The sequence below is a fragment of the Rhinolophus sinicus genome, chromosome 3 (assembly GCF_057876585.1).
Source record: "Rhinolophus sinicus isolate RSI-liver-muscle chromosome 3, RSI-T2T, whole genome shotgun sequence".
NCBI classification, from domain to species: Eukaryota; Metazoa; Chordata; class Mammalia; order Chiroptera; family Rhinolophidae; genus Rhinolophus; species Rhinolophus sinicus.
Window position 1 is genome coordinate 44,777,386 of NC_142503.1, and position 21,186 is coordinate 44,798,571.

General features: G+C 37.7%; 1 protein-coding gene and 1 pseudogene across 2 annotated transcripts in view; both read left to right on the forward strand.

Annotated features, from left to right (window-relative positions):
• Nucleotides 1-1,697: 1,697 nt before the first annotated feature.
• On the forward strand, nucleotides 1,698-3,190 carry LOC109445686 (large ribosomal subunit protein eL13 pseudogene; annotated as a pseudogene).
• A 5,471-nt stretch (nucleotides 3,191-8,661) lies between these two features.
• The window catches only part of SLC30A5 (solute carrier family 30 member 5), a 28,848-nt gene continuing 16,323 nt past the window's right edge, over nucleotides 8,662-21,186 (forward strand). For both annotated transcript variants that reach the window (XM_019728040.3, XM_074328865.2), the window contains exons 1-5: nucleotides 8,662-9,028; nucleotides 13,682-13,804; nucleotides 14,989-15,055; nucleotides 16,244-16,329; nucleotides 19,561-19,648. In XM_019728040.3, the coding sequence (XP_019583599.2) occupies nucleotides 8,949-9,028; nucleotides 13,682-13,804; nucleotides 14,989-15,055; nucleotides 16,244-16,329; nucleotides 19,561-19,648 (444 nt within the window). In that variant the 5' untranslated portion in view covers nucleotides 8,662-8,948. The remainder of the gene's footprint in view (nucleotides 9,029-13,681; nucleotides 13,805-14,988; nucleotides 15,056-16,243; nucleotides 16,330-19,560; nucleotides 19,649-21,186) is intronic.

Sequence of the window (21,186 nt, forward strand, 5' to 3'; positions counted from 1 at the left end):
ATGCACAACAGCCTAGGTAGATGCTAAGCGTGCAACTGAGAGTTGCAAACCTGCCCAACCTTTGTTCTAGAGAAAGGCATTATCTTTATTATTATGATCAGCAAACAAATCTTCCTTCCACCCCAGAGGGAGATATTATCTCTGTCTTCCAAGGCTGTTTGCTATACAAACATCTTTGAAAACATAATCTGGAACAAAAGCTGTCAATGCCTCTGCTCAGAAGACATGCGGAAACACAGGAGACCCATAGAGAATTGTCTTCCAACAAGATTCTTCTTTTCAATTTGTTTGTCCAAAGTGTGTTTCTAATCAGTTTGAGAAGTTGAGAAGAAGGGTAACTCCACTCTGGAATATAATTGGTACTGGCACATAGTAGGCCCTCAATAAATATTTCCTTTGGGACTAATGGGTGGATGAATGCAAGGATAAATTCCTGAAAATCTTGGACCATAAGTACAATGAACCTTTAAGCTCCACTGTCAAATTCAGATCTTCTAGTTGAGAATATCTAAATATGAATTATTTCTCTCCCATCTCTTCATTTGCATCCTATTAATTCTTCCTGTAAATAATTAGTGGCTTTCATTTTTAACTGCCCACATTTAATGTCTGCTAAAAAGATTACACACAGTAGAATCCCGAAGCACTAAGAGAGCAAACCCTTAAAACTATCTACTGCTTCCCTTTATTGCTTTGCAGTTATAGTGTGAAGCCCAGTATCTCTCAGAGAATTCGAGAGCACTCACACTTTCATTTTTCTTCCTGCCTGGTTGGGACAGATATGGAATTGTTGAACATTGTCTTGTTTTTCTTTTCTGCTTTCAAATAAAGGATAAAAACACGTTTAGCATCAGGCAAAGTCATCTGATGAGTTTGGAGTAGCTTTCTCCACTAAGGTGCAACATATTAGGAGTTGATTTTTATGAGCATTGTACTGCTCCTCAGTCTGAAATAAAACACACTTACAAAATCTATGGGCTGCTTATTGTTATTAAAGGTATGGTACCATATCACGTGTACCATTCAGGTTTGCAATTACAAACAACAACCTCCACTCTGAGTAGTTCATGCAGAAATTTATTAAAGGACATTGGGCAAGTCACAGAACCTCTTAAAGGACCAGAAAGAACCAAAAACACCACTGCTATTGCCAGTTGGCACCAAAGATGCTCAAGAATGGACACCAGAAGCTCTGCCACTGCTATTTCCAAAGTACTGGATGCCTCCTCTAGAGTAGAAAATCAGTGTCCCCACTTGCTGCCTCCTCAGATGAAGTCAAGTTACACCTGGATATGTCTAATTGGTGATACCCAGGTCACATGCCAGAACCCTAGCTCTAAGGAAGTCTGGGAATGTGAACCTTAGGAAGATAGAACACATAATATGAGAAATGACAAAAAATATATGTAGCTCTGGCTCTTTGCTCCATCTACTGAGAGGGTGAAGACCATGCTCAGCAATCAGACTGTGGACATTCCAGAAAAAGTGGACATCACTCTGAAAGGACACACAGTCATCATGAAGGGCCCTGGAGACATCCTGCAATCACATCAATGTAGAACTCAGCCTCCTTGGAAAGAAAAAGAAGAGGCTCCAGGTTGACAAATGGTGGAGAGATAGAAAGGAACGGGTTATTGTTCGCACTATCTGCAGTCATGTACAGAATCAGGGGTGTTACATTGGGCTTCTGTTACAAGATGAGGTCTGTGTATGCTCACCTCCCCATCAACGTCGTCATTCAGGAGAATGGTCCTCTTGTGGAAATCCGAAATTTCGGTCAGGTATTGCTTGTTCAGTATCTCAAGCCCAGAAAGACAAGTTAATTCTTGAAGGAAATGATATTGAACTTGTATCAAATTCAGCTGCTTTGATTCAACAAGCCACAACAGTTAAAAACAAGGATATCAGAAAATTTTTAGATGGTATCTACGTCTCTGAAAAAGGAACAGTTCAGCAGGCTGATGAATAAGATCTAAGTTGTCCAGCTACAGAAACGCTAAGATGTCAAGTGATTCCTCATACTTATTTGTGATATTTTAAAGATGCAATAAAAGTGGACATTGTCAGTAGGTCCTTTGCCCATATACCCTTGGATCCCAGGAGCAGTCTTAACAAACAGCACCTTCCTCTTTTTGTCAGAGAATTGCTCCCCCAATATCCCAATTGCCTTGTATTATAATCTGAACATTTGTGTCCCCCCCGCAAATATGTTGAGATCCTAACCCCAAAGTGATGGTATTAAGTGGTGGGTCTTAGGGAGGTAATTGGGTCGTACAGACAGAGGCCTCATGATTGGGATTAGTGCCCTTATAAGAAAGACCCCAGACCTTTCCGGTGACTGTTCTTCCCCAGAGAAGGCCAGTAAGCAGCAGCCATAGGTGCCCAACTGAAATGGCAGGGTCCTGAAACCCCATTTCCACAAGGACTGGTAGCAGTGTGTGGCCATGTGGTTTAACCAGCTGGTTTGGAAAATCAGCAGAGGCAATGCCCAGCAAGCCAAAGTGTGCTGCATCACCCCATGCCCTGCGTCCAACCCATCTGGCCCATAGTGAGATGCCCCATGGTAGGGTACCACACCAAACTGTGAGCCTGCAGGGGCTTCAGCTTGGAGAAGTTAAGGGTGGCTGGCACCCACAAGAAGGTGGCCTGGCCCACTGGGATCTCAGTGGATCTGAGTACGTGGAACAGGTCCACAGAATCCCTGCAGGCTAACATGCAGCTGCTGAAGAAGTACTGCTCCTAGCTCATCCTCTTCCCTAGGAAGCACTCAGCCCCCAAAAAGGGAGACAGCTCTGCTGAAGAACTCAAATTGGCTCCCCAGCTAACAGGACTACTCATGCCAATATGGAATATCTACAAGAAGGAGAAAGCCTCATGTCATCACAGAGGAGAAGAACTTCAAAGCTTTCACCAGTCTTTGCATGGCCCATGCCAATGCTTGGCTCTTTGGCATCTGGGCAAAAAGGGCCAAGGAAGCTGATGAACAGGATGTCAAAAAGTAAAAACAAAGTGTTGTTAGTAACTTGTGATTAAATATACATATATGTATATGTTTATGTTTATATTTATATTTTTATATCCTGGGGGTGCCAAAAAATGTATACACATTTTAAGAGATGTTATCTATTAATATGTATTACTTTTTGAAGTTGAATTGAATTACGGTAGCAATGTGTAGTATGACATTCGCTCAAAAGATGACATTAGTCAAATGAATGCTAGCTTCACCATATGACAGGCAGGACAGTCAAAGAAAATGACGAAACACGGTTGGAGGAGCGCAAGACCATTTTGAAGTGGTATTTGAAATTTGAGAACATTGTGGAAGTACTACAATGGAGGCATGAGGATGCATCAGAACCTCCAACACACCTAACAATTGCATGCATTCGTCATAAGTTTGAGACGCATGGTATGTGATGTGCACAAGGGAAGATCCAGGAGGCCTCGCACAGCAATAGGTCCTGTTTCTTTTGCTATGGTGTTGGAACAGTTTACACACTCATCACAGAAATCTACCAAACAATGTTTGCCATATTCACAAGTGTCTGGACAATGGTGGTAACCATTCTGAGCACCTCCTGTAATTGCAGAAGTCAAACGTGATTTGTGTTCATCTTTTGTTACCAGTATATATTGAGTATTAAAATTTTAATACAGTTTTTCCCTTTGTTAAGATGTGTATACATTTTTTTGGCACTCTCTGTATAAAGACCCCAGAGAGCTACGTAGCTTGCCCCTTCTACCGTTTGAAGACACAGCCAACAGCTGCCGCCTAAGAACCAGGAAGTGGGTCTTCTCCAGACACCAAATCTGCCCAGAACTTAATCTTAGACTTCCTAGCTTCCAGAAATAAATGTGCGTTGTTTATAAGCCCCCCAGTTTATGGCTTTTTTTTTATAGCAACCCAGATGGACTAAGACACCTTGCCCCTAATCAGGACCCTCTGAGGTGCGATCTTCACGGTATGGGAGCTCCCCAGTTGAACTTTGACACCACACCCTTGCTTTTCTTTCTTTCCTGTCTCATCTTCCCACTCTCCTATCAGTTTTTCTTGGGAACATTTACTAACAAATCACTTTCACACAAATCCTTATCTCAGAGTTTGCTTCTGGGAAACCCAACAAGTACCTAGAATTGGACCTAGCATATGGTAAGCACTCAACAAATATTCATTGGAAGGAAGGATGACAGAGCTAAGTTGCCACCCATGACAATATCCATCATATTTTCTGACCCAGATTCCTGGAGGTGGCTTCAGAAACATGTCCTCCCCCATCTGGTTCTCTTACATCATTGGAATCAGTTGTGACTCTTGTAATCAGGAAAAAAGTTAGCAAAATAGCTAACACTAAAATGAATTTTGCCCATCTAGAGAATAGTTTTGCCTTACTAATTATGTAATATAAAATATAACACTTTTGGGGGTTAAACTCTGTAATATATGCCAACAAAATAATGGCAACCTTGAAAGGGTCTTCTACTAAAAATTAAATGAAACAAGAGCATTCCTGGCACATAGTAGCCTCCCCTAAAAGATAATTCCCTTTCTTGCTCCTTCCAGCTACCTGAAAGTTATATTGAGAAAAAACATTTCATCACTATACTTGTCACTGTGTACAAATGAGTCAAAACTAGATGAAAAACAATAACAGCTGGGATGGAGAAGCAGTCTCAGCCAGCTCAAGCCAGCATGATTTGGCAGCGCTGAAGAGGAGAGGATGGCCCACATGGTCAGGATATTGGTTACATCAAAAGGACTAAGCAAATAAGTCAATACATTGAGGATAATGAGAACCAGGATTTTCACTACCAGGGAAAGAGGTGAAAATATAGAAAGGAGAAAGGCTAGGATAAAACATACAAGGTTGGGTTGTAACTGGAGGAATCAGTATGAACTTCTTGTTTCTGATAGATGATACATAGAAAGATATGTCTACATATTTACATATACACACATCTAAGTAGTGTATACATAAATACATAGATATATACCGGGGGTACCAAAAACATGTATACAAGTGGACACTTTGGTCAACGTTGCTCAAGCAGTAGTTCGCCATAATCAGAAGTTTCTAATCAGAAGTGTCTGGAGGCTGATGGTAACCACTTTGAGCACCTCTTGTAAATGCAGAAGTCAAACGTGACTTGTATTCATCTTTTTTTATCAATATATCTTATTAAAATTTTAATAGTTTTTTCCTTTCTTAAAATGTGTATACACTTTTTTGACACCCTTTGTATACATAATTCCTAACTCTGCCCACTAAGAAGTCAAAGAAGTAGTTGGTGCACCAGTAGCAATGAACATACCCAACACCCAGATCTTGGGTTCTAAATAACATTTTCCTCAAAAGGAATCAGAGCTCCTTGGAGAAATGGCTAATTCCAGAGCTAAGGTACAGTATGTAATAAATCTAGAACATCTTGTACCAGAAAGTACAAAAATTCTAAAAGAATGATAGTAATATGTCAAAACGACACAGGAGCCAGTCAAGGTGTTCCCACTGGCTAAATCTAGGAGAATTTGAGCAATTGATTATAATCTATGGAATAATAATGACAGCAATTGATTATAATCCACTCCATAAAATAGGAACCCATGATCTCATAAAGATCTAAATACTAGATAAATGGGAAGACAGGAAAGTTTTACCTGACACTAGAATGTCAACTACTAAATGTAGAAGAGATGATTACCATTTGGAAAACTTTACAGTAATGATTGCTTTGGTCGAGATGCAAAATGGATACTAACATAAATGAGTGAAAGTGTGATCAGGAAAAGAATCTTTACGTGGTCTCAAGCATCTCCAGACAAAATTAATATTAGATGACAAAATCTGGTAGACATCACCTTACCAAGTGGTGAAAGTTGACTTCACCGGTAATGAAACGAATCAGCATCATGTGCCTTCTGATGTGATGCACTGAGCGGCATGTAGTATTACTTCTGTGGTATTCCTGCCAAAAATGCGGATCCAAAACTCAATCATGAGGAAGCATCAGACACACCCAAACTGACGGACATTCTGCAAAGTAATTGTCCTGTCCTCCACAAAAATGTCAAGGTCATGAAAAAAGGAGAGACCAGGACTGCTCCAGATAAAATAAAATCAACAAGGCATGATAATTAAATGCAACACATGATCTTGGATTGGATCCTGGAGCTATAAAGGACTTTATTGGGAAAACATGTAAGATATTTCTCAAGGACCATTGTAGCTCCAGAGGTCTCTTTGAAGCCCATGAGGCTTTTGTTGGACTGCAGCACTTCCCAACTTCTCCCTCTGCCCAATTCTGCTTCTTTTCCCTCCTTTTCAAAGTTATTAGTCTCAAAAGCACTCCCTAATATCCTTCACACTAAGCTCCATCTCAGAACTTGCTTCCTGGAAAACTCAACCTGTAACACAAAGACTGAGTCGGATTTTAACAAGCAGAAGTTGAGGTAGGAAGTATTCTGGGCATGGGAAATAGTTTGAGCAAAATCTTTTATTAGAAGATGCAACTGAAGGGTGAAAAGGGTGACTGGAACCCAGAGAACAGAAAGCAGCTTGATGTGAGATGAAGCTGAAAAGATAGGTTGGTATGGGGCAAGCCCATACAGGATGCTGTTGGCCATGTTAATGATTTGAGTTTGTTTTAAGAGTAATGGAAAGCAACTGGAAGCCTGTTGGGTGAAGTAGGGTGCATTATAAGATTTGCATTTGGAAAACAGTCCTATTACTGTGGCACATGTGGAAAACAGATTGAAGAAGTGAAAGTGAATTTGGAAAGACAAGTAAAGTGGCTACTGTAGTGGTCTAAACAAAAGGTGATGGTAATCTAGACTTGATGGTGGTGATAGAGATGGAAAATTTTGGATTGATTCAAGAAATAGTGAGAAGATAAAAAATTGATACAATTTGGTGATGAACTGGATATATATCATAAGGAAAGAGAGGTATTAAGGATGACGTCTAAGGTTTTGGTTTGCTAAACTGAAAGAATGGTGCCAACGAATGAGGTAGGAAATGTTAGAAGAGGATCAGGTTTAGGGGGAAAATTGTGTGTGTACTTTTGGACATAAAGAACTTGAGCTTCCTTTAAGACAACCAAATATGGGGTTCTGGAAACCAAGGAAAGAGAATATTTCAAGAAATGCTTCAAGAATGCTTCAGATCAACTGTGTTGAAAGCTATCGGGAGGTAAGGTAGCTAATGTACGCTGAAAAATATCCATGAGAGAGCTGCTTCAGAGGAGTGATGAATGCAGAAGCCAGGCTGGAATGGGTTGACAAGTGAGTAGGAGGAAAGAACAGACACTTTTCCTTCTACCACAAAAAAAAAAAAAAAAAAAAAAAAAAAAAAAAAAAATCCACAGTTGCAGGAAATGTACTTATATTGGCCTAAAGAAAAGTGTCATAATTCTAACCAAATTAGAAATATTAAATGAATTCAAGCTCCTCTTGAGATGAAAGTTAATCTCAATTTATAAATGTCATTTTACCTAGTTCTCTCTAGAGCTAGGAATGAAACTAGCGCTAGAAAAACACAGGAGTTAATTGTTGCCACTGCCATTCCAATTAGAAAATAAGAATTCTACAAAGAAATTGCTACCCAAAAAATTTCTACAGAAAAAGTCCCTTGAAGAAAGTGAAGCAAGAATGTCACTCTTTAGTGGGCTTTTACTTGATCTACCCCACTCTGGACCAATGAGTATCAGCTGATGCAGGCAAAAGATATGGGCATTTTTGTACAAATTCAATAAACAATGCTATGAAATATTCTGAATTTAAAACCCCTAGTTAAAGAATATTGTATATTTGCTTTTATTTTCCTCAAACAGGAAAATGTGCATTTTTAGCTTTTATCATGCCTTCCTCAGTGTTCTTCCCACAATGCCTTCCTCGCATATCCAAAATCTTATCTGAGTTCCAGGTCAGGTTCTGTTTATCAGACTCTGTGAGTCTTTTCTGGTTATACCCATATCGCATCTTATTTGGGAAACCTTAGCATTTGTGCCTTTAATATGAAATGTCACCAACCAAGTCTTGCTCTCAAATTGCTAAGTATTTTCTATACCGTAATAGATTATGAAGCCCCAGCAGGCTAACTGTGATTCCTCATTTTTTTATAAGGTACTAAGGCTCTTTATGTACATTCAGATTAAGTATTGTAAAGTAATCATAATTTACACTGCCCCAAACTCCATTTTCATCTCCAAATCCCAGTCCTCCAATTTCTTTATGAGTGTTGATAATAGTTAACATTGATTGATTACTATATATCACTCACTGTTCTAGACAGTTTTCACATATTAACATATATAATCCTCCCAACAAACCTATGATATAGGTATTACTATTTCTATTTTACAGATAAGAACATTGAAGTACAGAAAATCCAAGTTACACAATTATTAAGTGGCCGGGTTGGGATTCAAATCAAGACACACACAGGAGACAATTTTCCTAACTTTTTAGCAACAGAAAAATAACCCTAAAAAGGCCTGGTCCTCTATAGGTGGCGCTACCGGGACAGGTAAGCACGCAGGGAGCTTTAACAGGAGGAGCTGACAGGGGCCGAGGATTGGATCTTTCACCCGCGGTGGGAGGGGCCTAAGGAAGGGCAAAGGAAAGGGAGAGTTCTGTTGTGCGCAGGCGCGGAGCTGGGCACTCCCCCGGGAGTGAGGGCTGCTGGACCCGATGACGTGGCCTGGCAACGTCTGCTCCGGTGCGACTCTCGGGAAGCCGGCGCCGCCGGAACTGCCCGCGGCCTAGTCCTGGCGTGCGTGTGCTTGTGAGCAGGTTTCGGGGACAGGAGCAGCGGCGGCTTGGCCTGCGGGGAACCAACGAGGCCGCTGCCATGGGAGAGTGACGTCCCTGCGTCCGCTGTTCCGCGGCAGCGGCGAGACATGAGGAGACCCCGCGGCAAGGGCAGCGGCGGCGGCGTCTCCTGAGCCCCGGGATGGAGGAGAAATTCAGTGGGGACGTGCTAGCCGGCCCCGGCAGCGGCGGCCTTGGACCGGTGGACGTGCCCAGCGCACGGTAAGGGACCGATCAGGCTTCCCAGCTCCGGAGTTGCTCTCTCCCCGCGTCCGCGGGCTCGCTCACTCCCTTGCGAACCTTGGCCGCTCCGGACACACCTTCCCTGGCCGCTGCCCTGGACTCCGCCCGGGTGCGCGCGGGGACCAGCGTCCCTCTCAACCCCCTGACAGCCTGGAACGCCCTCCTTGGTTCAGCACGCGCCCTAGAGCCCTCGGTGCTCTCTCCCTCTGCCCCCAGGCTGCCGCTCACTTTTATTGGCTACTCTTCCCGGTTGCAGATGAATGTTCTAAAATCCTGGAAGGAACCTGTGGTTTTCAGGGCAGACCGTTAGCGTTAGAACTGCCACCCAGTTCACGTGAGAGGATTTTCTGATCGATGAGAAACATTTCTGTGGGCTGTTTCTCCCTAAAATGGTAGTAGTTTGGTGACTACTTAATTTCTGACGTCTCCCTGCGTAAGTTAGGGGAAGGAAGGTGTCACCATCTCTTCAGGCGAAGAAAGCAAGAGTCCAAACAGTTGAACTTCAATGTTCATGTGAATCCCGCACTTCAAGAATCAAACCCGTCGTCTAGTTTTCTTTACCTTCCTTGGTTTATTTTATTATTAGATAAGAAATGTGTGCTCATTGTCAGAAAATTCAAACAGTACAGATATTCATAGAGTAAAAAACGAAAATTCCTCTTTACCTTGCCCACCAATGCTCCCACTAACCCCCAAGAGATTAAGTACAGTGACCACTTTCAAATGTGTCCTTCTTGACCTAAGTTCTGACATGTGTCAAACATGTCAGAACATGCATGATACAAGGCCCAGCAAATTGGTTGGAACTGGTATTCATTGCCTTCATTTTTAATGAGGTTAAAGTTTTCTCCTTGAATACTTCTTGGAGACTTAAAGATTGTTTTCATAAATTTTTTGAAATTGTAGAAATTGCATTACTAATAACTTTTTTGTGAAAAGGAAAGAACACAAAATGCTGGAACAGAACTGCATTTTTGTAGTATAAGTTTAATTTTCTGATCTATTTTGAGCAACTCATTTTGTAAATAACAGCATGTCAGACACTTACTGTGACATGACAACGAAATGCAATAGGCGATTCTGGTCTGGATTTGGTACTAGAGGGGGAAAAATGCTGTAAAGGACAGTACTAGGTCAATTAACAAAATTGGACTATGGACAATAGATTAGATAAAAGTATCATATCATATGTTAGGTTTCCTGAAGCTGGTAACGCTACTGATTTTATAAGACAATGTCCATATTCTTAGGAAATACAAATATTTAGGGATAAAAGAGCATGATGTATATAACTCTTAAATAAATAGTTCAGAAAAAAAGTCCATGTGTATTTAGAGAGAGATAATAAGGGATAATACATTAATAATTAGGGAATCTACATAAAGGGTATACTATTCAACTTTTCTGTAAACTTGAAGTTGTTTTTAAATAACCAGTTTAAAATTGTTACGTACTCTAGAGCTTATGGTCTTAGGTAGATGTGGGAAACAGTCCTTTGCCATCTTATTTGCTTAGCAGAGGTGCCCTTCTATTGTAGTTCACTGCAGAATCAAATTCCACTGAGGACTAGATGAATTTTTGAATAGATTCCAGGTTGCAAGAGTTTTCCTTTATAAAGACTGAAAATCAAATATTGGTTATAATCTGCACAAAAACTAATTGACAAATCCTCTAATTGTGTATTTTTATGCATGAATTCACAAATATGAATTGTTTTAAATGTTTCTCTTTTGGCGTCCTTAAGTCCTCTGCAGAAAAGGGCAGAGGGTGACAGCCAACATTTGTTGAGCACCTCCAATGTTCCACATGCTTTGAGTACAGCCTCTCACTTAACCCTCAGCACAGTACTACAGCCTAGGTAGTGGTATCCTTGTATCACAGATCAGGAAACGGAGATGGAGAATTTTCCCAAGATCACACAACTAATAACTGGGAGCCAGTTATCCCAAACCCCATGCATAGTGCCTTCTACATAGTAGACAGTTGGATATTTACTGAATGAATAATATTTGAATTACACACAGATTTTGTTGTGTTGTTTTGTTTTGTTTTTAACTGGAGAACTGGGAGCTGCTGCAGTGAGCAAAGCCCAAGAAGCAGGTTTGAACACAAACCCAAATTTCAGTAATTCCAGCTTTCCAGAACCAGAGATTTTTCTAACCCTTCATACAAAAGACCAGTGGTATCTTTGATGAAACTAGTTAATGGCAAACAATGATTTATAAGTTGGGAGGTGGATCAGCTCCCTTTCAGTTGCCCAGAGAATCAGTGAGTGGCTCCAGTGCCACTGTCCTGTTCAAGAGCCTCCCTTTTTCTTTTCCTTTAGTAAATGAAGCTGTTCATTGTTTCTCTCTGCAACATGAACTAGGAATGTCTACTTATTCCTGTATGGTTACTAAAGATGGTGTGTCATCTTTAGCGCAACAGCAAGACTTCATTAATGGAGATTTTAGAAATCAAAGTATCTAACTTTAGAAATTAGACAATGAATTTTCTAATTTAATATGCTAACAAAAGATCTTCAATATATATTATGTTAAAAGTCACATAGCAATATCAAAATGTATAGTTGTGACTATGTGAATGTATCTAAAATATATTTGTGTCCATACGTGGAAATGCAAAGGAAAAGGTTTAGAAGGGTGTATGTACCCAGTTGGTCACCTATGAGGAGGATATTGGGAATTATTTTATTTAAAACTTTTATCACAACCAGCTACTCAGGAATTACTTTTGTAACCTCTGTTTTCTTTTTAATTAAAAAGAGAATAAAGAAAATTAGTGTCAGAAAGATCATAATAGTAACATATTATCAAGAAGTATTTTATTTAATGTTCTATATGACTAAATCTTGCTGTTAAAGTGCCAAATTTTTAGTTTTGTTAATACTTTAAACAAAAATTATTTAGAAATAATTTTATATATTGCCCCCATCTTCTTAAAACAATTATATTCAATATAATTTGCCTTTTATTTGCTGACTTTTGGTCATTTTGAGCATAATCTGATGCACTGAACTTAAATACAGTAATTTCTTCAAAAGCTCCTTCCTAGTGCTAATGTTTTGCATATGCTGCACTCTGTGCTTTGAAATACCCTTTCCTTTTCCTTGCTTGATAATTCCTACTTACATCCTTACTATACACACTTAACACACCTCAAACTCTGAAGATGATCTTTGCTTCCTTAGTTAACAGTTACATAGTTGTTTCCACATCTAATCCGTTAGAACTCTATTACTTACCTGGATCATATAAATACTTGTTTTCTTGCCTGTCTTTCTTAGACCTCAACTCCTTGGGGCAATGTCTCTATTATGCATTTAGTGTCTTAGACAGCATCTGGAAATATGTTTAGTTTGTAAGTAACCAAACTAAGAAAGCTTTAAAGAAATAGGGATATGTTCTTACGTCAGAGAAACCAGAGTTTGCTGGTATTTGTTCAGCCCCTCAGTGATACCATCTGGGACCAGATTCTTCGTCTCTGTTCTTTGCTATCCTACTTGTGGCTTTCATATTCAAGCTTGTTATAAAGTCCTCCTTTGAAGGCAGAAAGAACATGAGAGAAATAGTTCTAGCTGCATCTTACCCTTTTATCAGGAAGAAGGAAGGCAGTACCTGAAGCCACTGTCAGACTTCCCTTAGGTCTCATTGGCCACAAATGGCATATTGCATATAGAAGGTTTGCAAGAAACATTCGAAGAATGGCTCAATAGCCTCATGAGGGATGTACAAGGCTCTTTGCTAACATCAAGAATTCCAGCATTGCTGTGATTTTTAATGTACCGCTGTCTATTTTTCTTGGTCTGTTTTTTTCCCTCCCTATTTTTTTGACAGTGTTGTTCCTTGTGTCCTTGTGTCTATCCTGTTGCCTGATATTTTTACACCTAGTTAAGAGCTTAAGGAGGTTTTGAGCTTTACTTGATTTCATTCTTCCATTTTGCATTCATGGCAGAGTTGCTGGTAGTTTCAATTGCCAGAAGCTTGACTGCCTCTTATGTACTATACTGCTGCACCATATATATTACTGTATTAGATATTGCTGTATCACACAAGTATAATTGTAGAGTTAGCATTCTTTCATTTGGTAAGCATTTGCCAAACACATATTATGCAAGTCCCTGTTCGGAGCTGAATAAACAAAGGATTTCTAGCTCAACTATTATTTTTATTGGCTACTTAGGAATTGCTACCATGACCAGAGTATTTAATTAGCATTTATATAGTTAATTTACTTACGTCTATATAACTCTTTTCTCTAGCTCAGATGGGCCAAAGTATAAATTAATCTTAGATTTTAATGTGCATTTTGTCTTTCACATTTAAAGATGATTTTACTGTTCATGTGGGCCAGTGTGAATGTATAATTGGAAACAGTTTAGAAGATGGGAACCTTCAAAGCCTTTTGGATGAACTTTGATTTTCTCTGTGACATATTAAAAAGAGCATCCTTAAAAGGCATGGGCTTGACCCTAACTAACTCTGTGGGCTTCAACTTCCCTTGTTAGGGTTTTTGTTTCATTTTTTATGTATATTTATTGTTTATTATACGTATAATAAGAAAAAAACAAAGATTAAAGAGTTCTTTGTGATTTCAATGAAACTAAAACTTGTTTCTGCTTTTATTTTTCAGATTAACGAAATATATTGTGTTACTGTGTTTCACTAAATTTTTGAAGGCTGTGGGACTTTTTGAATCATATGATCTCCTAAAAGTAGTTCACATTGTTCAGTTCATTTTTATATTAAAACTTGGGTGAGTGTGTATGGTTCTTTTTTTCCCTAATGTTTATTTTTTGGAAAATCCTGTTTTAACTGAGTATCTTTAGGAAAGTTTACATAGAATATTTTGTGTAATTTATTATTCCTGACGAGTATTTGGTAAATTAAAAAAAAAAATAGAATACCTAAGGTTAGCTATACAGAGAGATTGGTTTAAAAAAAAAAAGGATTGTTTTACTCTAATAACTTGCCAAAGCATAGACTTTTACCTTAGTTTGTGTAAATGAGGCTTTTGCATATTTCTGGTTTAATAGAAGACAGCTGGATTTTCATATCTGCTTTAGCATTCAATCTGTTGCAGTATCTCACATCAGCTAACCTCTGAAAAGCTCCACTGTACACCTGTGAGAGAATAAGAGTGAAAAGGGCACATAATGTCTTAGTAATTTTTATAAAAATGGTTTTGACCTCACAGACTCCCTAAAAGGGTCTCAGGGCCCTAGGGATTCCAGACCATACCCCTGATGTAGTCCAACCTTCCAGCATGCATCGAATGTCACCTGAAACCTGTCTTAGCACAAATGTTCCTTATTTTCTAAGTTAAACCATGCTGGGCTGCATTGACTACATGGTCTCTTCACACTACAGGGTCCTTATATAGTATAAATTTTACATTATTCTGCATATAATAAGAAATTATCTCTAAATCTCTCTTGAGATTAATAGTGACCACCTTCTCTGTTAATTCAAATCTGTTAAAGACTCCTGGGAGTATACTTTTAGTAATTATGGAAAATGATTCTTGACTAGGAAATTTTAAGCATCATTTGTGTGCATTTTTATATAACTTTTGGAAATGTAAAAGGTAGGGACATAATTAGTACTTTCTTCATTTCTTTACTACTATTTCAAGATTTGTTATTACTAAATTTTGGAGATGATTGGAATTATTTTCTTTGGTATTTCAAAGTGTGAAAATATATTAAGACTTCTTTTCTGGCTTGTGAACTAGTTCAGAAGGCAATTACAAAAGAATTCCCAAAATGTTGTTATGGAGCCTTATTAAAATAAGTATTGTTCTCCAGTATGATTTCTTCAGAGGTTAACATACCTTTCAAGTTCTAGTATGATTGTTTAAAGTAAGTGTCTTTGCTTAAAGCCACACCTTGTATATTGTATATAAGATTGATTAATATATTAATGTTTCAATATTCACAGGACTGCACTTTTTATGGTTTTGTTTCAAAAGCCATTTTCTTCTGGAAAAAGTATTACCAAACACCAGGTGAGTTTTTTGCACAATCCTTTTTTTCCTAGCAGTTTCCCGTTTAGCATGCCAGGAGACAATGCTATTTCCTTGATCGGGGTTACTTAATGAATGATTTACATGCAAAGCAGAACATTTCCAGAGTTAGCCTGCTATTCAGAATTGGGGCTTCATGAGTGAACTATAAAGTGCTAAGATAATAGAATTTAAAAATGCAGAAGAGGGTAGAAAAATTTTAAAACATGCATGTGATTATTTTCTCCAATACAGGATTCTTGTTCTGAAAGATTTACAAATCAGACATGGAGACATGCCCAAGCGCCTAGTAAAAATGTCACTGGGAGGCAGATAAAGCATAAAGGTTAAGAACGAGGCCTTTGGAGTCAGACAAATTCATGTTCTGTCTGTCCTACTTACTAAATCTTACTTTGAGCAAGTTACTTAATTTCTCTACCTTAATATTTGCACCTGTGAAATGGAGCTAAAAATACCTTCCTGAGAAAGCTGTGAGGAATAAATGAATCAATACATGTAAAGTTCTTAAAATAGTGCCTGGCATATAGTGAGTATGCAATATATATTAGCTGTCGTCCTCACCATCATTATCAATATTACCTTTAGGCATCTGAGGGTCAAGATGCATACCAGAAATGTCCTGCATTCGACATAATCATCTCACATTATCACCTGTTTGGGACAGTAGTCATACCCTACTATATGGTTGTTTTATGCCACAACTCGGAAACCAGCGCCATGATTTTTTATTAGGATGACAAATTTAAGTACCTCTGTTTTAGAGACCAAGAACATTATTTTAAAATGTGATTAATATTTTAAACTGCATCTTTTTTCTCTCTTTTCAAATAATTGAAGCACTGAATAAAAAAAAGAGTGTAAAGACTAAAATATTAAGTATTCTAGCAAACTCATGAGAAACTAATTAAAATGAAACAGAAAATTGTACTTTATAGAAAAAGATTTTGAGATCTAACAGACAAGAATATAGAATGTGGAAAACAATAGTCTTGCAAATTCAAATTTAGTCAGGGGGCTTAACATTTTCTGCTTATTTCAAAATACGTAATTATTAAGCCTTTAAAATATTTGTGTTTACCATTATTATTTCTTCCTATGTATTTTAAGGTTTTCAAATATTTAGCAAAATGTATATGACTGAAACTTTTAATATTTTGTTTCTATTTATAGTGGATCAAAATATTTAAACATGCAGTTGCTGGGTGTATCATTTCACTCTTGTGGTTTTTTGGCCTTACTCTTTGTGGACCACTAAGGTAAATAAAAATGCATATTTTGAATGTTTGTTTATATTTCTTCATTTTGATTATTAGTATTGTTCCATTATATTTTATGTCAGATACTGGTGTCAAGTTATGTACAAATGCTTCTATGATTTCTGTAGCATTGGGTACAACTCAACAAATGTATACAAATATATTGAATACCTGTTTAGTTTGTGGACTTACTTGGTGAATACCATTAACATATTATTCATGATCTGTCATAGATATTTTATTAGAGTCCAAACAGTTTCAGAAAATTTTTAGCATAAATGGCTTTTTTTAATCATTCATTGGTGATCCCTTTTAGCAGCTGATTTTAGAAACTTAAGTCTGAAGTAATAAAATCAACCAATACGGAAGAGAGGAAAATCTTTAAAAACACCTTTTATTAACACAACTCTGAAAGTACTGTAGTACCCACAAAATTCTTAAAAGATATGGTTGTAAACAGATGTCTTGGGAATAGTGTGTGAATCATCAGATTAAAGATGAATTAACTCATTTCATCTTCCCTAGATCTATATAATCTTTTTATGTAAAAGGACCAGTTCAGGGGGAGAAATGCTTACAGGCCACTTAATTTAATAGGAATTGTAACAGGTGCAACTGCATAAGCATTCTTTTAATATGTCTCCATCTTTAAAGGGTTTTAATGATTGAGTAAAAGTATAAGAAAAAGTACCTTGCCATTGATGAGAGGGGAATATGAGGACGAGAGGTAAGGGGTAAGATGAAGGATGTTCTAAAGAATCTCACTCAGAACAGTGGCATGGACAAAATAGAAAGTGATAGGTGGGAAATGCTTTGTGTAAAGTCCTTTCCCCTCTCCCAGCCAATAGGACAGCTTCTGGGTTTGGGTCCCTTTTGGCTTATTTACCCTGTTCTTGTCAGATACAGAGTATGCATAATCCCAAACGTCATATCCCTGTCCACGACAGCAGTAGCCTCCTGGAGTGGTGGGAAAGCTGGCTGGAATTTCTCAGCATGGGGAGAGCTTTTCCAGTTATGCTTAAAGCTGATTGGTGGTATTGCTTGCCTTCAAATATTTTAAATTTGTTATTCAAATGACATTATGTTTTGGTCCATATATTACTAAATCACTCTCCCTGTGTCTTAGGACAGGGAAGGAAGGGGGAAATTTCTTAAATTTTTACTTGACTCCTTATTTAATCATCTACTTTCTGCCCTTAAAACCCCTGATACCACTAACTCCTCTGCCAACACACTGCCCCTCTCATTCTTTTACTAAAACCATCACACAATTTCTTGATTAGAAAGACTCCTTTAGTGTTTCACAGCTTGTCTTATTTTAGGTTAGTATTATTCTGATATATTTATTTTCTTAAACTGTGATCTCCCAAATATTAATAGGACTAAAGTTGTCAGTGCTGTGTTCTCATTACAGATTTTTGGGTAAAGAGGAAAAATGAAAAAATTTTAACGAGCAGCTGAAAACCTGTTACTATTTAGATCCTATAAGCTCCCTTTGGCTGGTGATAATGTTTTTATTTTTTTAATGTTTCATACGTATAAAAGAGTAAATATAAATAAACATGTTTAAGTAATAAAATGAACATTCATGTATACAACACCCAGCCCACAAAATAAAACCTTACCAGTCTGTACCTTTGAAGTCCTCCTGATGCTATCCCCCCACCCGCTATCACTGATTATAACCAGCATCTTAAGTTTTTTCTCTTAGTTTGCTTTATAGTTTTACCATATGTGTACATAATTCTTTCTTTAATGTTTAACTTTGCAAGTTTTTTACTTTATATAAATGGAATTACATTGCATAATTTTCTACAGCGTACTTTTTTCCATTCAGTGTTTTTTGTTTTTTTTTAAGATTTTATTGGGGAAGGGGAACAGGACTTTATTGGAGAACAGTGTGTACTTCCAGGACTTTTTTCCAAGTCAAGTTGTTGTCCTTTCAATCTTAGTTGTGGAGGGCGCAGCTCAGCTCCAGGTCCAGTTGCCGTTGCTAGTTGCAGGGGGCGCAGCCCACCATCCCTTGCGGGAGTCGAACCGGCAACCTTGTGGTTGAGAGGACGCGCTCCAACCAACTGAGCCATCCAGTAGCTCAGCGGCAGCTCAGCTCAAGGTGCCGTGTTCAATCTTAGTTACAGGGGGCGCTGCCCACCATCCCTTGCGGGACTCGAGGAATTGAACTGGCAACCTTTTGGTTGAGAGCCCACTGGCCCATGTGGGAATCAAACCGGCAGCCTTCAGAGTTAGGAGCACAGAGCTCTAACCGCCTGAGCCACTGGGCCGGCCTCCATTCAATATTATGCTTAAGATTTGCTCATTTTAATGAATGTTATATATATATATATATATGGTTCATTCATTTTTATGGCAGTTTTTTTGAAATGTAATTCACATACCATAAAATTCACTCTTTTTGTCTTAGTCCATTTGGGCTGCTATAACAAAATACCATAGATTGAGTGTCTTAAAAGCAACACGAATTTATTTTTCACAGTTCTGGAGGCTGGGCAGTTCAAGATCAAGATGAGGTAGATTCAGTGTCCGGTGCAGGACTGCTTCCTGGTTCATAGATAGCTGTCTTTCTGCTGTAGCCTCACATAGCAGAAGGGGCAAGGGAGCTCTCTGGTCTCTTTTATAAGGGTACTAATCCCATTCATGAGGGCACTGACCTTATGACCTAAGCATCTCCCAAAGGCCCCACCTCCAGTTACCATCACATTGGTAATTGGGTTCAACATATGAATTGGTGGTGGGAGAGGGGCGGAGGGGCAGTCACCCAAACATTCAATCTATTGCACTTGTAAAGCATACAATTCTGTATTTCTTAGTATATTCATGGAATTCCATTCATTTTTTTACTGCTGTTTAATAGCCCACTGAATGAATATCCGTACTTTAATTTATATTACCCATTATCTTATCAGTGGGCATTTAGGTTGTTTCTAGTTTTGGGCTACTGCAAACAATTATGATATCTTATGTTTCCTGGTACACAGATACAAGAAATCTGTATGATATAATTCTGCAAGTAATATTGTTGGGTTTTTGTAGCTTCAACCTTTCTAAGGTATATAATGCCAAAATATTTTCCAGAGCAGTTGTATCTATTTACATTACTTTTCTTAATGTTTTATGAAATCTAGGAAATATTTATTGTCTTTTACTCTGGTTGAATTTATGCTTTTTGATAAAGATCACATACATTTTATGAATTATGTTTTATTTTTGTAGGACTTTGCTGCTATTTGAACACAGTGATATTGTTGTCATCTCACTACTCAGTGTTTTGTTCACTAGTTCCGGAGGAGGACCAGCAAAGGTAGAATTTTCCATTATTAGCTACTTGAAAATTGAAAGTATACATGTGAAATGTTCTCCAAAACAATAAAATAGTATCTTTTACCATTTGAAAGAATGCGCAGGTTTTTTCCTACTAATTTTAAATTTTGCTTACAAACTTTTTGGGTTTTACTTTTTATTTTGACATCATGATAATATTCCTAGGAAATTGCAAAAACAGTAGAAAGGTCCTTGTGCTTTTCACTCAGTTTCAGCAGTAACTTCTTACTTAATTCAATTATACTGTCAAAATCAGGAAATGGACATTGGTATAATCCATAGACCAGATTTCACCAATTTTAAATACACTTGTGTGTGTATGTGTATTTACATATGTGTAGATTCGTGTAACCACCACCACAAATCAAGAAACAACTGAATGATCACCACAAACATCTCCGTGCTGTACTCGAACCCTTCCCCACCTAATTTTTAATCCCTATACATTATTTTTTTAGAGTGCCTAAGAACTTGTTATATTTAAAGTCTGATGAACATTTTTTAATGAACACTTAATGTAACATTTTGCCAACTAGGCAACCATATTCATCTTAAGTAATTTAAGTATTATCCCTTATTGGTAAATGAGTCATCAATCTGTAATTCCAAATTCTTACAACTCCAATATTTTTATTTACCAAATTAAATGTTTCTTTTGCATGGTATGTTGTTCTGATTATAGGGGAAAGGAGAAATAAAGACAAAGTATAATAGTCCCTGTTCTAAAAGGCGCTTTCAGGCTAAGTAATGAATGCCGATGAATAAAGTGAAAAAGGTAATGTGCCAAGTAAAGCAGAGTGAGAGACTACCCAGCCTGTAGATTTCATATTGGTCATTAGTACTAAAGCATATGCCACTGTTTAAGCATTCCCCCCCACACTCATGCAGTACTGCAAAATAAACGTCAAGTGGATTGAAGAGTAAGGTGGATGGTATTTGTAAAAGCATAGAATAAAATATACATGGATAATTAATCTACTGGCAGAGAAGAACTTTCTGAGCATAAAAGAAGTGGGAAAAAAATCAGAGTCACTTCGTAAGGCATATAAATGTCTAATCACTATGTTGTATACCTGAAACTAATATTTTATATCAACTGTAATTAAAAAATAAATGTAAAAAACAAATAATAAACAAAACAATCACCAAGGGAAAATTCAGTACATTTGACTTCATAAATCTTCTGTCTAATAGAAAGCACTGTTCAAACAACAAATTAACAACAAATTGCCACATATAAAAGCTTTACATTTCTTTAAAATATAACTCAGTTAAGAAAAATGCTTAAAAACCTCAACAAAAATGAGCAAAGGATATGGCAAGACAAGTCACAAAAGAAATATAAATGACTTTAAAACATTAAAAAAATAAATTTTGCTGCACCAATAATCAGAAATGAGAGTATAGATCTTGCATAGCTTCTCATTAGTGTCAATAATGAATCTCGACATCTGTCCAGGACTCATTGATTTTTTTCGTAGTTATGACTGAAGCACTACAAAATTCTCAGTTGTCCTC